This window comes from Cololabis saira, chromosome 20 (assembly GCF_033807715.1).
Source record: "Cololabis saira isolate AMF1-May2022 chromosome 20, fColSai1.1, whole genome shotgun sequence".
NCBI classification, from domain to species: domain Eukaryota; kingdom Metazoa; phylum Chordata; class Actinopteri; order Beloniformes; family Belonidae; genus Cololabis; species Cololabis saira.
Window position 1 is genome coordinate 3,889,138 of NC_084606.1, and position 13,070 is coordinate 3,902,207.

Consider the following 13,070-nt stretch of genomic DNA (forward strand, 5'->3'; position numbering starts at 1 on the left):
TGAAATGATGGCGGATGGAGCAGTTTCACTACTGTGAAGGATTAAGCCGTGAATGTTGGTCAAAGAATGGTGTGGATAGACTGAAAATGACAACAAAATGGTAAGGAAATAAAATATACTGCTTTTGGTGGGAATAGCTTTGGGATTGGGTGACATACTGTGTGAACACCCAATGTGATGTTCTGGCTGTGAAATGTGAATTTTGGCTTTCGGTTTGTTTTGAGATTGGCATGAAGTGGTCGGCCCAGAAAAGATTATGTTCAGTATCATCTGAAAATGTAGCTTTTCTAGTTTCATATGAAACCCACTACGTTAGAGTGGAGAAAGTTGATCTTGCATTCTGTTGCATTCTGCTTTGTTGCGGGTGTTGTTCATGTTGGGGGCGCCATCATTTGTTGCATATGTATTTAGAAGTTGTTAAAAATCAAATACTTTTTCACATATTGGCTTATGGCTTCTTGTTTGAGAAACAGTTGATAGAAAATACCCTGAAAGCACTTGAGTAACTTTTTCCATATGATCTGGTGCATACAGCTGGTCGAGTATTTTATAAGCATAATTGTTCTACATTGCACCGTAATTTGTTGTGCTGGTCTGCCCCTTCCTTTTCTCTTTTGTGCAGGTCTGCAGGCCAGAGCTTCAGGAGCTGCATGCTGACCTGCAGTCCCCCTCTCTGATCATCCCACTGCTGCATCCACCTGTGTGTGGATGTCTGGTAGACGCCTGCTGACATCCTGACCTGCAGTCCCCTCCTCTGATCATCTCAGTGTCTGCTGTCTACATTTGTTTACATAGACATCCTTGTAGTGCACCAACCTATCATTGTCTCTGTGTCTCTCCTTTCTCTGTTCTTCATTCTCTCTGTCTGTTTTCTCATTTCCCGCTCTGCCCAGGTAGCCTCCGGCAGGAGGGTTCCCCTTATGATCCAGGTCCTGGTCCAGGTTTCTTCCCTCCTAAAGGAGTTTTTCTTGCCACTGTTTGGCTTAAGGTTTTTCTCCCACTAGGGGAGTTTTTACTTGCCACTGGACTCACATAAGAGAAGAAACACAGAAAACCTTTCGTCCGTCCGTCCGTCCGTCCGTCCGTCCGTCCGTCCGTCCGTCCGTTCGTTCGTTCGTTCGTTCATTCAAGATTACCTGTTGAGCTCACTTCACTCATCAGTTATCTACTGAAGCAGTTTTCATTTGCATTGTTTTCAGTAAATAAGCCACAAGTAGTCCCTGTCAGAGTGAAAAGAGCTATTATATAAAAGCTTTGTTGTGGTATCTACTAGAAGACAGATTAAAACGATCTGCATTCACAGGAGCTGATGTAGTCTTCTGGACTTGATACGAGAGACTGTGAATGTCTTTGGGTCTGTGCACTTTGAAAGACCAAACAACATGCAGGCAGAACAGACACTTTCTGTGTTTCTTGTCTCAGATGTTACGCAGCTCATGTTTGGTCAGCAATGTTGCAGCGGCCAACGTTTGGAGGCCCAAAGACAATACCAACTATTATATTATACAGTAAGTTATTTCTCAGAGGGTTTTCAGCCTGCTTTCTAACATGTGCATGTCATGCACTTGCACATGTTTACGTGCGTGCATGACACGTCCTTGTGTCTAAGAAGATCTTCCTGTATGATTTGCATTAATCGAACTGTGACACATAAAATGATTTTGCAACAGGGTTTTGAATATAAAGATCTAGCAATAGCTGCTTGAACTTCTCGTTTAAAAGGTTATCCTGTTGACCTCTCATCGTCTTGAGCAATATCCACATCAAGATCACAGTCTGAAAAATGCTAAACTTCATCCAGTAATCTTGAAGAAAATTTAAATGAAAAAGACCTTGCCAGAGCTATTTGATGCATTAATTTGTTCACCTAACATCGTCGTCAAGTGAACAAGCAGGTACACAGTCTTTCCTCTCAAAGAATAAACACGATAAAATGGCATAACATAATTTGATCTTGGATCAGCAACACACAGGAATCCTACAGTGTCTTTATTTATTTAAGAAAAAGCTAAAAAAAATAGCTTGAAAAAAACTTGACCGCTCCATGATTGAATAGTTTGGGCCATCTCTAGCGGCAAAACAAATGTAGTGTTGCAGAACACTATTATGTGGAGGAATTTTAATAACATCTCTACAAACTTGTTTCAGGGATGGAGATTACCAGACTTCCATTCATGCGTGGATCTTTCTCTTGTAGATGTTTGATTATCTCGTTGGTTCGGTCTTTGTTTTCCACTGAAGAGACTCTCTTCTGTGGACATCATGGAGCTGATCCATCCAGTTGGTTTCCATCGCTGTCTGTGGACACCTCCTTCAGATCTGGATGCAGGATCTGAAAACTGTGTTGTTCCAAAGGAGCGATTGGAGAATTTGTACAGAAAGTTAAATATGGAGGATCCAGACGACCCTTTGGTGTTGTCAGATTAGGAACACAATGTTTTCTGCCTCATGGGGAACACAAGGTCCAAGGACTGCGTTAAGGACATTATATATATATATATATATATATATATATATATATATATATATATATATATATATATATATATATATATATATATATATATATATATATATATATATATATATATATATTTATATATACAGTACAGACCAGAAATTTGGACACACGTCCCCATTTGTTTGAACTTTTGGTCTGTACTGTATAAATATATATATATATATATATATATATATATATATATATATATATATATATATATATATATATATATATATATATATACATACATACATACATATACATTATACACAGCTGAGAGACATAGTCTCTCCACCGAGTCTTCCCCGGCGTCTCCTCCCGGTGGGACATCCCTGGACACCTCTCTAGGGAGATATCCAATAGAGATGCCCAAGTTTCTCAGCCTCAATGGAGATGATCGCCCGGGATGAAAGCCGTCCTGAATCTGTCCTATTTGGACTGTATGTTTTCAGTCTTTTCGACGCAGAGAATGACCTTTCCACGGAACCTGTTGGGTTACCTTCTGTCCCGCAGTTTGAATCAAACCTTTTAGCGCCGACGTTGGAGTTAAAGTTTTTAGGCAAGAGAGTTTAAATAAAGTTGAATTTTGGTGCATCATGCCAAGATCATGTGGAAATATTTTCACATTTTTACAAAAGATCCTTGATTTGTAGTTCTTTTTCTAAATCTCAAGAATTAAGCAGGGCTCTGGTATGTCACGCCAGAGTCCACCTTTTCTCTTTTGTGCATGTTTGCAGGCCAGAGCTTCAGGAGCTGCATGATGACCTGCAGTCCCACCCTCTGATCATCCCACTGTTGCTTCCACCTGTCTGTATGGATGTCTGGTAGATGCCTGCTGACATCCTGACCTGCAGTCCCTCCAACCGCTTCGGTGTCTGCTGTTTACATCTGTTTATATAGTCATCCCTGCAGTACACCAACTAACCATTTTGTCTGTGTCTCTGCCCTCTCTGTTCTTCATTCTCTCTGTCTGTTCTCTTCTTTCCTGCTCTGCCTAGCTGGCCTCCGGCAGGAGGGTCCCCCCTTATGATCCAGGTCCTGGTCCAGGTTTCTTCCCTCCTAAAGGAGTTTTTCCTTGCCACTGTTTGGCTTAAGGTTTTTCTCCCACTAGGGGAGTTTTTACCTGCCATTGTAATAATAATGGTAATAATGGATAGGGTCATGTTTTGTGTCGGAGCAGCATGGTGGCTAGCGAAAAGGTTCCCAGTTCAACTCCCTGGCCCGGCGGGGGTCTTTCCGTGTGGAGTTTGCATGTTTTCCTCATGCTTGCGTGGTTCCCTCCAGCTACTCCGGCTTCCTCCCTCAGTCCAAAAAACATGCATGGTAGGTAAATCCATTTTTATACATTGCCCGTAGGTGTGAGTGTGAGTATGTCTGTTGTTTTTTTTTGTTTTTTGTTTTTTATTTTGGTCATCCAAAAAAACAATGTTATTACATCGGTGCAACCATTGTCATACAGCACACATGGGGAAAACAACAAAACCAGAGAGGCACTACAGCAATGGCTCAAATAGATGTGTTTGTATATATGTGGCCCTGCAATAGACTGGTAACCTGTCCAGGGTGCAACCCCTGCCTCTTGCCTGAAAATTAACTGGGATAGGCTCCAGCAGACCCCCGTGACCCTGCAAAGGATAAAACGGGTATAGAATATGGATGGATGGATGTTATGGGTCTCTAGAAAGATTCTAGAGATAACTTGTGTTGTAATAGATGCTATATAAATAAAAGGCCCTGGAATGTGAAGCAACAATCACTGAAAAACTGCCAGCCCACACCGCAACCTGCTGCAAACTCAAAGAACACTGATGTGCAAATACTGACTGAACACGGGCTCAGATAAGAGAAAAAACCCAGAAAACCTTTCTTTCATTCATTCATTCATGATTACGTGTTGAGCTCACTTCAATCATCTGTTATCTACTGAAGGTGTTTTCATTTGCATCTTTTTCAGTCAGTAGGCCACAAGTAATCCCTCTCAGGGTGAAAAGAGAAACTGGAAGACAGATAAAACCCATCTGTATTCACATGAATGTATGTAGTCTTCTGGACTTGATAGGAGAAACTGTGAATGTCCTTGGGTCTGTGCACTTTGAAAGACCAAACAACATGCAGGCAGAAGAGACCCTTTCTGTGTTTCTAGTCTCAGATGTTACACAGCTCAGGTTTGGTCAGCGACATGGCAGTGGCGTATGATCCATTATATTTTACAGTAAAAGTTATTTCTCAGGGGGTTTTTTCCAACGTGTGCATGTCATGCACTTGCACATGTTTACGTGCGTGCATGACACGTCCTTGTGTCTAAGAAGTGATTTGGCATTAATTGAAGTGTTAAAAAGTGACACAAAAATTTTGCAACAGGGTTTTGAATATACAGATTTTGCAATAGCTGCTTGAACTTCTTGGTTAAAAGGTTTTCCTGTTGACTTCTCATCGTTTTTATCAATATCCACATCAAGATCACAGCCTGAAAAATGCTAAACTTCATCCAGTAATCTTACAATGAAAAAAACATTTCCAGAGCTATTTGATGCATTAACTCAATGAAGTTGTGAGGCCAAGCTGGGTGGTACAGGGTGGCTGGAAGTCCAAAGTCAGGGGGCCCAGGCAGACTAGCTATTTTGTACCATATGTACCTTTATTGGATAGTAACAGGTGACGGACAGGTAAAGAGAGTTGAGGGATTGGAGATGTCAAACAGTGAGGGAGTCCTTGTTTTGGTAAACGACTAGACCTTTGATCTACAGGACAGACCGACTGGACCGTGTCAAAGCAGCACCTTCCATGTTTAATCAGCTGCTAGAAAGGCTTTTTTAATACACCTATATGCTTTTTTGAATCTGATCCATGTTAACAGAAATGACAGTTGAAATAAATGTCATTTTTGATTGGACTTTATTTGTTCAATTGTCCTGACTATCTTGTGTGCTTATGCAATAAACAGCAGCTCAGAGTACCCACTCTTTCTTGAGTCTTTGGATGGTTTGGAGAGTGCCCCTTCTGGGGACTCCCTTGTTGTGCTAGGGGACCTGTAATGGTGTGACTGGGAGGAACCAACTCCCTGATATGAACCCAAGTGATGTTCTGTTTTTGGACTTCTGTCCTCAACACGGATTCTCCATAACAAACACCACATTCTGTCAGGGTGTGGTTAGGGTAGGACCCAGATTCAGGAGAGATGCAGGAGAAAGGAGTTCCAAAAGGATGATTTATTAGTCCAAAACAAAACCAAAAATGTTGCTGAGCAGGATGCAAAAACCAGAGCTTAAAAAAAAGAATCAAACACTACAAAAACCAGGGCAGAAAACACGGAGGAACAAACAGTACGGACCAGGAGGGAGCAGGGGAAAGACAACACCAGATATACACAAGGGTTAACGAGACACAGGTGCAGACGAGCAGGGCCGATAAGAAACAGGAAGGTCAAACCAGAACTTGGAAATGTCTTGATCAGTTTAATTTGTGATCATCACAGGGACTTTGTAAGGAGCGTGTGAACGAAGAGTGCTAAGACAACTCTTAACGCATAGACCACCAGGTAAGTATGAATGGGTGGGGTGCTTTACAATCACACAGCGATCTGCAGATCGCTTCTCGCTTTTATGTGCTAACGTGCTACACCATGCACCACCACAGGAGTTAGCCCGGCTGAACTGATTATGGGCCGAAAGATCAAGACAACACATCCAACACTCAACACAAACCTTCAACCTCGATGGGCTAACCTGAAAGCCGTCAGGAGCAAGGATGCAAAGGAGAAGGAGAAACAGGCTTTCTACTTCAACCTTTGCCATGGAGCAAAGACCCTACCGTCGCTGAAGCCTGGTGATCCCATCCTCATGAAGTTGGACTATCAACACACGTGGGGAACACCCGCTGTCATTGCTAGCAACAGTTCTACTCCGCGTTCCTATGTCAACGAGACTCAACGGGGTGCGACGCTGAGGCACAACCGTCGTCACCTGCAACATGTCCCTGCGCCAGCTGGAGACACACCAGCACCAGTAGACAGCAACAGGAAGCTTCTACACGGCAGTCTGACCCTAACATTGCCAGTGACACTGATTCACCAACACCCAATTCTTGTCCACCGCCCACACAGGATGGACTGTTGTTAACTAGGTCTGGCAGACTGAGCTAACCTGTGGACTGACTGAATTTGTAAGAACGGGTGACGTAACGGTTATAATGGTTTACTACCGGCTGCCTGCTGTTTTTACACCTGCCTATCGAAGTTCTGAGTAAACTATCGGATCGTACAACTTGTGTGGAGTTATTGAAAACCATTGCAAGTGGGACCTGCTGGAGAAAATGATGAGACACATTTATTTTAAGGGAATCAAATTTGTTTTCATGTTTATTTTGAATCTACAAGAGCAATGAAAAACTATTGATTTTTAAAAATATTTTAAAAATTTAGTATTTACATGTTAACAGCATCCATCCATCGTCCGCCGCTTATCCATTCCTGGGTCGCGGGGGCAGCAGCCCCAGCAGAGATGCCCAGACTTCCTTCACCCCAGACAATTCCTCCAGCTCTTCCGAGGGGAGTCCGAGACGTTCCCAGGCCAGCCGAGAGACATAGTCTATCCAGCGTGTCCTGGGTCTTCCCCGGGGTCTCCTCCCGGAGGGACATGCCTGGAACCCCTCCCTAGGGAGGCGTCCAGGAGGATCCAGTACAGATAACCAAGCCACCTCAGCTGACTCCTCTCAATGTGAAGGAGCAGCGGCTCGACTCCGAGCTCCTCCCGGGTGACCGAACTCCTCACCCTATCTCTAAGGGAGCGTCCAGCCACCCTGCAGAGAAACTCATCTCTAAGGGAGCGTCCAGCCACCCTGCGGAGGAAACTCATCTCTAAGGGAGCGTCCAGCCACCCTGCAGAGAAACTCATCTCTAAGGGAGCGTCCAGCCACCCTGCGGAGGAAACTCATCTCTAAGGGAGCGTCCAGCCACCCTGCGGAGGAAACTCATCTCTAAGGGAGCGTCCAGCCACCCTGCGGAGGAAACTCATCTCTAAGGGAGCGTCCAGCCACCCTGCGGAGGAAACTCATCTCTAAGGGAGCGTCCAGCCACCCTGCGGAGGAAACTCATCTCTAAGGAAGCGTCCAGCCACCCTGCGGAGGAAACTCATCTCTAAAGGAGCGTCCAGCCACCCTGCAGAGGAAACTCATCTTGGCCGCTTGTATCCGCGATCTTGTCCTTTCGGTCACTACCCAAAGTTCATGACCATAGGTGAGGGTAGGGACGTAGATTGACCGGTAAATCGAGAGTAAATCCCTCTTCACCACGACGGTCCAGTACATCGACCGCATAACTGCGGACGCTGCACCGATCCGTCTGTCAATCTCACGCTCCATCGTTCCCTCAATCGTGAACAAGATCCTGAGACACTTAAACTCCTCCACCTGAGGCAGGACTTCTCCACCCACCCGGAGAAGGAACGCCACCCTTTCCCGGTGGAGAACCATGGCCTCGGTTTTGGAGGTGCTGATTCTCATCCCTGCCGCGTCGCACTCGGCCTCAAACCGCCCCAGCACATGCTGAAGGTCCCGGTCCGATGAAGCCAACAGGACAACATCATCCGCAAAAAGCAGAGACGAAATCCTGTGGTTCCCAAACCGGATCCCCTCCGGCCCCTGGCTGCATCTAAAAATCCTGTCCATAAATTTATGAACAGGACCGGTGACAAAGGGCAGCCCTGCCGGAGTCCAACATGCACCGGGAACAGCAATGAAACAGTATCCTCACATATCCTGTATGTATACGTGTATTATTGATGCAACAGTGTTTCCTTGTGTTTTTGCTCGTCACAGTTCCTTATTTTGTGGACGATGATGAGATAAAGAAATGTATTTAACTAGAGCTGTTTGTCTTCTAGAAGCGTGAAGCTGCAGGTCGGCAGTGACGGGGACGAACAATCTGCAGCAGGTTTGTGACAGATGTTCTAGTTTGTTTGAAATGTCTGACACCCTCTCTCCAAATATAATGAGTGTGATTGTTTTCAACTGCAGGAAGAAATCTTCATCACCAGTTGTCTCCATCATGAAGAACCTGGTTGCGTTTTTAGTTCTTTGTGTTGTGATTGCCCAGGCTGATGCCACGAGTGAGTAGACTTTCAACACCTGCACAGACATCAGGGGAGAGAGGGGGAAGTAGTTATGGTGCATCTGTATCACAGTGTGGTTGTGGAACCAGTGAACGTCACGCTTTACGCTGCAGGAATCCTCCGTAAGAATCCGAAAGTGCTGCACTTTATTTGTAACCTGTTGAAAAATGTGCACATAAAGACAAAGTTTGGACACACACAAAAAAATAAGGACTTTATTGCGAGATGTGGAGTGTATCCAAACGTCCATTGTTATTGTAGTTTGTTGTTTTTTTTGTTTTGTTTTATTGCTTTTTTTGTTTAAACTTTAAATGTTGCTTTTTATTTCTGCTAGTTGATGTTTTAATGCCTCTGTTAACCACTTAGAATCATCTTATTGTTGATCTATTCAACGCAAATGAGCTTGCCTTGCACATGTTTGCAGGCCAGAGCTTCAAGAGCTTTCAGAGCTTGCAGAGCTGCATGCTGGTCTGCAGTAATATATCGGCTCTTTTGGACCTTTGACCACATATGTGTCTCGCCTCTCTGTTCTTAATCCTCTTTTTCCTATCTGTCTTTTCCTGTTCTACCCGGCTGGTGTTCAGCAAGAGGGTCCCCCCTTATGATCCAGGTCCTGATCCTGGTTTCCTCCCTCTTAAAGGGGATTTTTTTTACATCTTTATGTAATAATTGGTCGGGGTCATGTTCTGGGTCTCTGGAAAGATCCTAGAGACATCGAAACGCTATATACATACAACTGAGTTGAATTGAATTGAATTGAATTGAATTGAATTGAATTGAATTGAATTGAATTGAACTAAACACTTTGGTCACAAGCAGTCAGCAGAGCCGCCTGGGAGACTTGCGAGGCCCTGTGCGAAATGGCTGGGGGGGCCCTTTTGGGGGTTTTTCGGGTCGGATCGGGTGTCTATATGCACAATTTTAACTCTCCAATTAGCAAAATACTGGATACCTTCCCCTGCCTCATCATCATCTCTTGCCTCGACGCGGGGCCCCACGGCTGCTTGAGACCCGGTCGGATCTGTGATTTTTGTAACAAATTTATCAAACAAGCCTTTCAGAGAGGCATTAAACTCTTCCATTTTCTTTCGTTTTTTTCTTTTTTCATCCCCTGATGGAAATTTCCTGAATCTGTCTCGTTCTCTCGACATTGTGTGACAGTTTGTTCCAACTCCACCGTTTGGATCAGAGCAGCTTGTGTCTGCGCTTGGTCTGATCAGTTGTATTGAACAACAGACACGCGCATCATTGCACATATATTTATTGATATGCACAGACTAGTACACATTAAGGTCTGTAATGGAACGTGACTGTTGATATTTATAAGGGGAAAAAAAATTTGAAAAAAAAAAAAAAAACGGCCCATAGCGCGAGGCCCCTTGGGGCGCGAGGCCCTGTGCGGTCGCACGGTTCGCACACCCCTTGCGGCGGCCCTGGCAGTCAGTACTATATTTTGTCGTTGCAGTCTCACATGAAGAATTAAAAACACGATTGTGATGTTTGCTCGTGCAAGTTTGTGATAAATAGTGGCATAAATTAGTACTTTTTTACAGGTAAGTTTAAAAACAATGTTCCATATTCAGTCATGTCCTGAAGCCTTGTATCCGTTTGTCCTCAGGACGATCTTGTGCTCCACGGTGGAGTTGGAAGTGTCCTCGTGGCTGGTCCACATATAAGGATCGCTGTTTCCGTTACATTCCCACTCGCTTGACCTGGGCACAAGCGGAGGTAACTTACAAGTTTATTTAGTTTTTTATTTCGCTTAGCTGATTTTATTTTGACTACTTCTCTCTTTATCTTCTCTCTAGTTGAACTGCAGATCCATGAAGGGGACCCTGGCATCAGTTCACAACATCTATGAGTACCGCACGATTCAGGGGATCATAAAGGCATCTTGTCATGGATATCCAGGAACATGGATCGGAGGCTCTGATGCACAACAGGTGTATTTTGTTTCTATAATTTCACCCCATAATATTTGCAGTCACCATATTTGCTACTAAACATTTAGCAATGGAAATAAAGACCAAACCGAGCACAAACATTTGTGATTTTAAGATATCTCTTATCGTTGATCATTTTACAGACCACTGTTACTGGCTGTGGTTTGATCTACTTTTGTTCGCCATTGGTGACACTAGTTCTTTTTTTTTCTTACTATTTTAGGATGAATACATTTAAAATAAGCAGAAAACAGCTATGGAATTACACATACAATACAATACACACAATCACTGCAAATATCGGTCAGGTTGTTTCAAGTCTTTAATTGATTAAATTTCGTCTTTTAGGAGAAGCTTTGGCTGTGGTCTGACGGAAGTCCTTTCAACTACTCCTACTGGTGTCCTGGGGAACCCAATAATGGTTACGGTGGCAAACAGCACTGTTTGCAAATGAATTATTCAGGTAGGTTGAGTATCCACACGACTAATTACAAAAATGTCTTTTGTTTTGAAATGTCATACCTGATTATTGATGTTAAGCCTACATTTTATTATTATTATTCAAAACAGTATTTTTTTACCGTAATAATTTAGGGGATTACATTCCCGACATGTTTTGGTGAGACTGACTCTGTTTTCGTTGTTTTTACTTACAGGGAGAAAGTGCTGGGACGATCATTTGTGCTGGGCTAAACGTCCGTCTGTCTGCGCAAGAAAAAGGAAATCCTGCCTGTTCTGATCCAGAAAAACGACAGCCGTCTATGACCACAAACACTGCAGTTTGTGAATCCCTGGATAAGCAGCCAAACCCCCACTCATCCTTATTCTTAACTATGCTTTTTTCTTATCTATTACTGCAATGTTACTTAAAGAATGAGGCGAGAATCGACACAAACTGGAGATGGATTGTCCCGTTGCTCTTGTGGCTTTAAAATGGGCATAATGAATGTGTTTTGGAGCTTTTAGCACAACTTTTATCTGCAGCATGAATTGTTCCTCTTTTCTTCTTTGAAATTAAAAGGCTCAAGCATCGAAAGATTGTTTGATGGTTTCTGTGTACATCGGGGTGAAAGTAGATTAAAGTAAGAAAACACTTTAATGTCAGAACAATCATCTGTCATTGAGGTGACGTCTATTTTTCAAACTACTCTCATGAATTAGACCTTTAAAACACAGCTGTTGCAGTCTAATGTGAGTGGATAAAATAATAAAGGTGGAAACTTTGATGTAGCTTAGCCACGCGTCATGATTGGCCCGTCCCGTCTGTATCATGGGACAATCATGACGTTTTTGTTTCTGGTATCGGATGTTATGCTACAGTCTGCATTAACAGACTCTGTAGCCATCTTCAAGGCGGAAAGCTCTTATGGCTTCGTTATGAAAAGATTTCCTGCAAAAGTGACATTGTTAATGGAGTTCCCAGCACATGCTCAGGCAAGATGGCGGCGCGCACAGACGCAGCGGCTCAGAGCCCTCCCTATTTGTGCCTTTTATGTTTTTCGTATTCACCTGTCCTCCACCATGCGAGCCTACTGTGCACAAGTTGACAGATAGCTAAACAGTCATAAGTGTAGGTTGGGTGATGACCCAGAAACGAGGAATAAAGTTCAGTTTTCTTTACTTGAGATTGTCTTGGATACAGCTTCTTAGTTACTGAATCTGTTGAACTGATCACAGAGTAAATGTTCCATTTTAGTCTAACAACATTCCAGTGAGTACAAAAAACTTGGACTGGACCTGCTGGACATTTGGTTTCCAAATGAACATGACCATATCCAGCGACTTCCATCACCCATTGCTTTTTTTCTTTTTTTTTTTTTTTACCTTGTCTGCACACATATTAATGATTGATACCATGACGATAGAAACCAAAAGCATACACATGTGCATTATTACTATATTTAATATATATACATATATATACGCATACATATGCATACACATACATAAATATACACATACAAACCCAGTGATTTTTTTTTTTTCTTTCTTTTTTTTTTGGGGGGGTGGTGACGACATCCACTGCCAATCCAGGAAGCAGGAACACATGGAAACACTCGCACTGGAAATCTGCAACAAAAAACCACAAACAAAACACGAAACCGGCACGGAGCCAACCAAAACAATAACAGCAATCGACCCAAATCTTGAGATCTGATCGCAGTCTGAGCTAAGCTACCGCTACCGCTACCTAACCCCAAAAACTAGAGAGCCAGCATGCAGGTGAACAAGCCGGTGTGTATGTCTATGTGTGTGTATGCGTGTATGTATATGATCATGCGTGTGTGTGTGTGTGTGTGTGTGTGTGTGTATGTATATGTTTGTGTGGCTGTGTATGTTTGTGTATATGCATGTGTCCGCCCCCCCCCCACCGCAATGAGGCAACCCCACCCCCCCCCCCCCCCCCCCCCCACAGGCCCCCAAGGCCCCCACCGGCCAGGGACAGGACATAAAGCATGCATGTAATTATCTGGGGTGTTCTCTGTGCACTGTGAACAGATATTAAAGGTGACAAAG

General features: G+C 43.5%; 1 protein-coding gene and 1 long non-coding RNA gene across 2 annotated transcripts; both read left to right on the forward strand.

Moving 5' to 3' along the window:
- Nucleotides 1–2,976: 2,976 nt before the first annotated feature.
- LOC133420713 (uncharacterized) lies at nucleotides 2,977–7,366 on the forward strand. Its single transcript, XR_009770616.1, has 3 exons — nucleotides 2,977–3,826; nucleotides 5,979–6,041; nucleotides 6,140–7,366. It is a non-coding gene; the product is annotated as an uncharacterized LOC133420713 (long non-coding RNA).
- Nucleotides 7,367–8,376: 1,010 nt separating this feature from the next.
- Nucleotides 8,377–11,589, forward strand: LOC133420712 (ladderlectin-like). Its single transcript, XM_061710482.1, has 6 exons — nucleotides 8,377–8,432; nucleotides 8,516–8,607; nucleotides 10,229–10,338; nucleotides 10,419–10,553; nucleotides 10,902–11,016; nucleotides 11,210–11,589. Exons 2-6 carry the CDS (start codon nucleotides 8,547–8,549, stop codon nucleotides 11,290–11,292), a joined length of 504 nt encoding a protein of 167 aa, XP_061566466.1. The 5' UTR covers nucleotides 8,377–8,432; nucleotides 8,516–8,546; the 3' UTR covers nucleotides 11,293–11,589.
- The last annotated feature ends 1,481 nt before the right edge of the window (nucleotides 11,590–13,070 follow it).

Bases quoted from the DNA above. Each gene is read 5' to 3' on its own strand.
- LOC133420712 (XM_061710482.1), top strand. From the start codon at position 8,547: ATGAAGAACCTGGTTGCGTTTTTAGTTCTTTGTGTTGTGATTGCCCAG. The intron at 10,554-10,901 runs GTGTATTTTGTT...TTCGTCTTTTAG, and splicing joins GAGGCTCTGATGCACAACAG to GAGAAGCTTTGGCTGTGGTC. The intron at 11,017-11,209 runs GTAGGTTGAGTA...TTTTACTTACAG, and splicing joins TTTGCAAATGAATTATTCAG to GGAGAAAGTGCTGGGACGAT.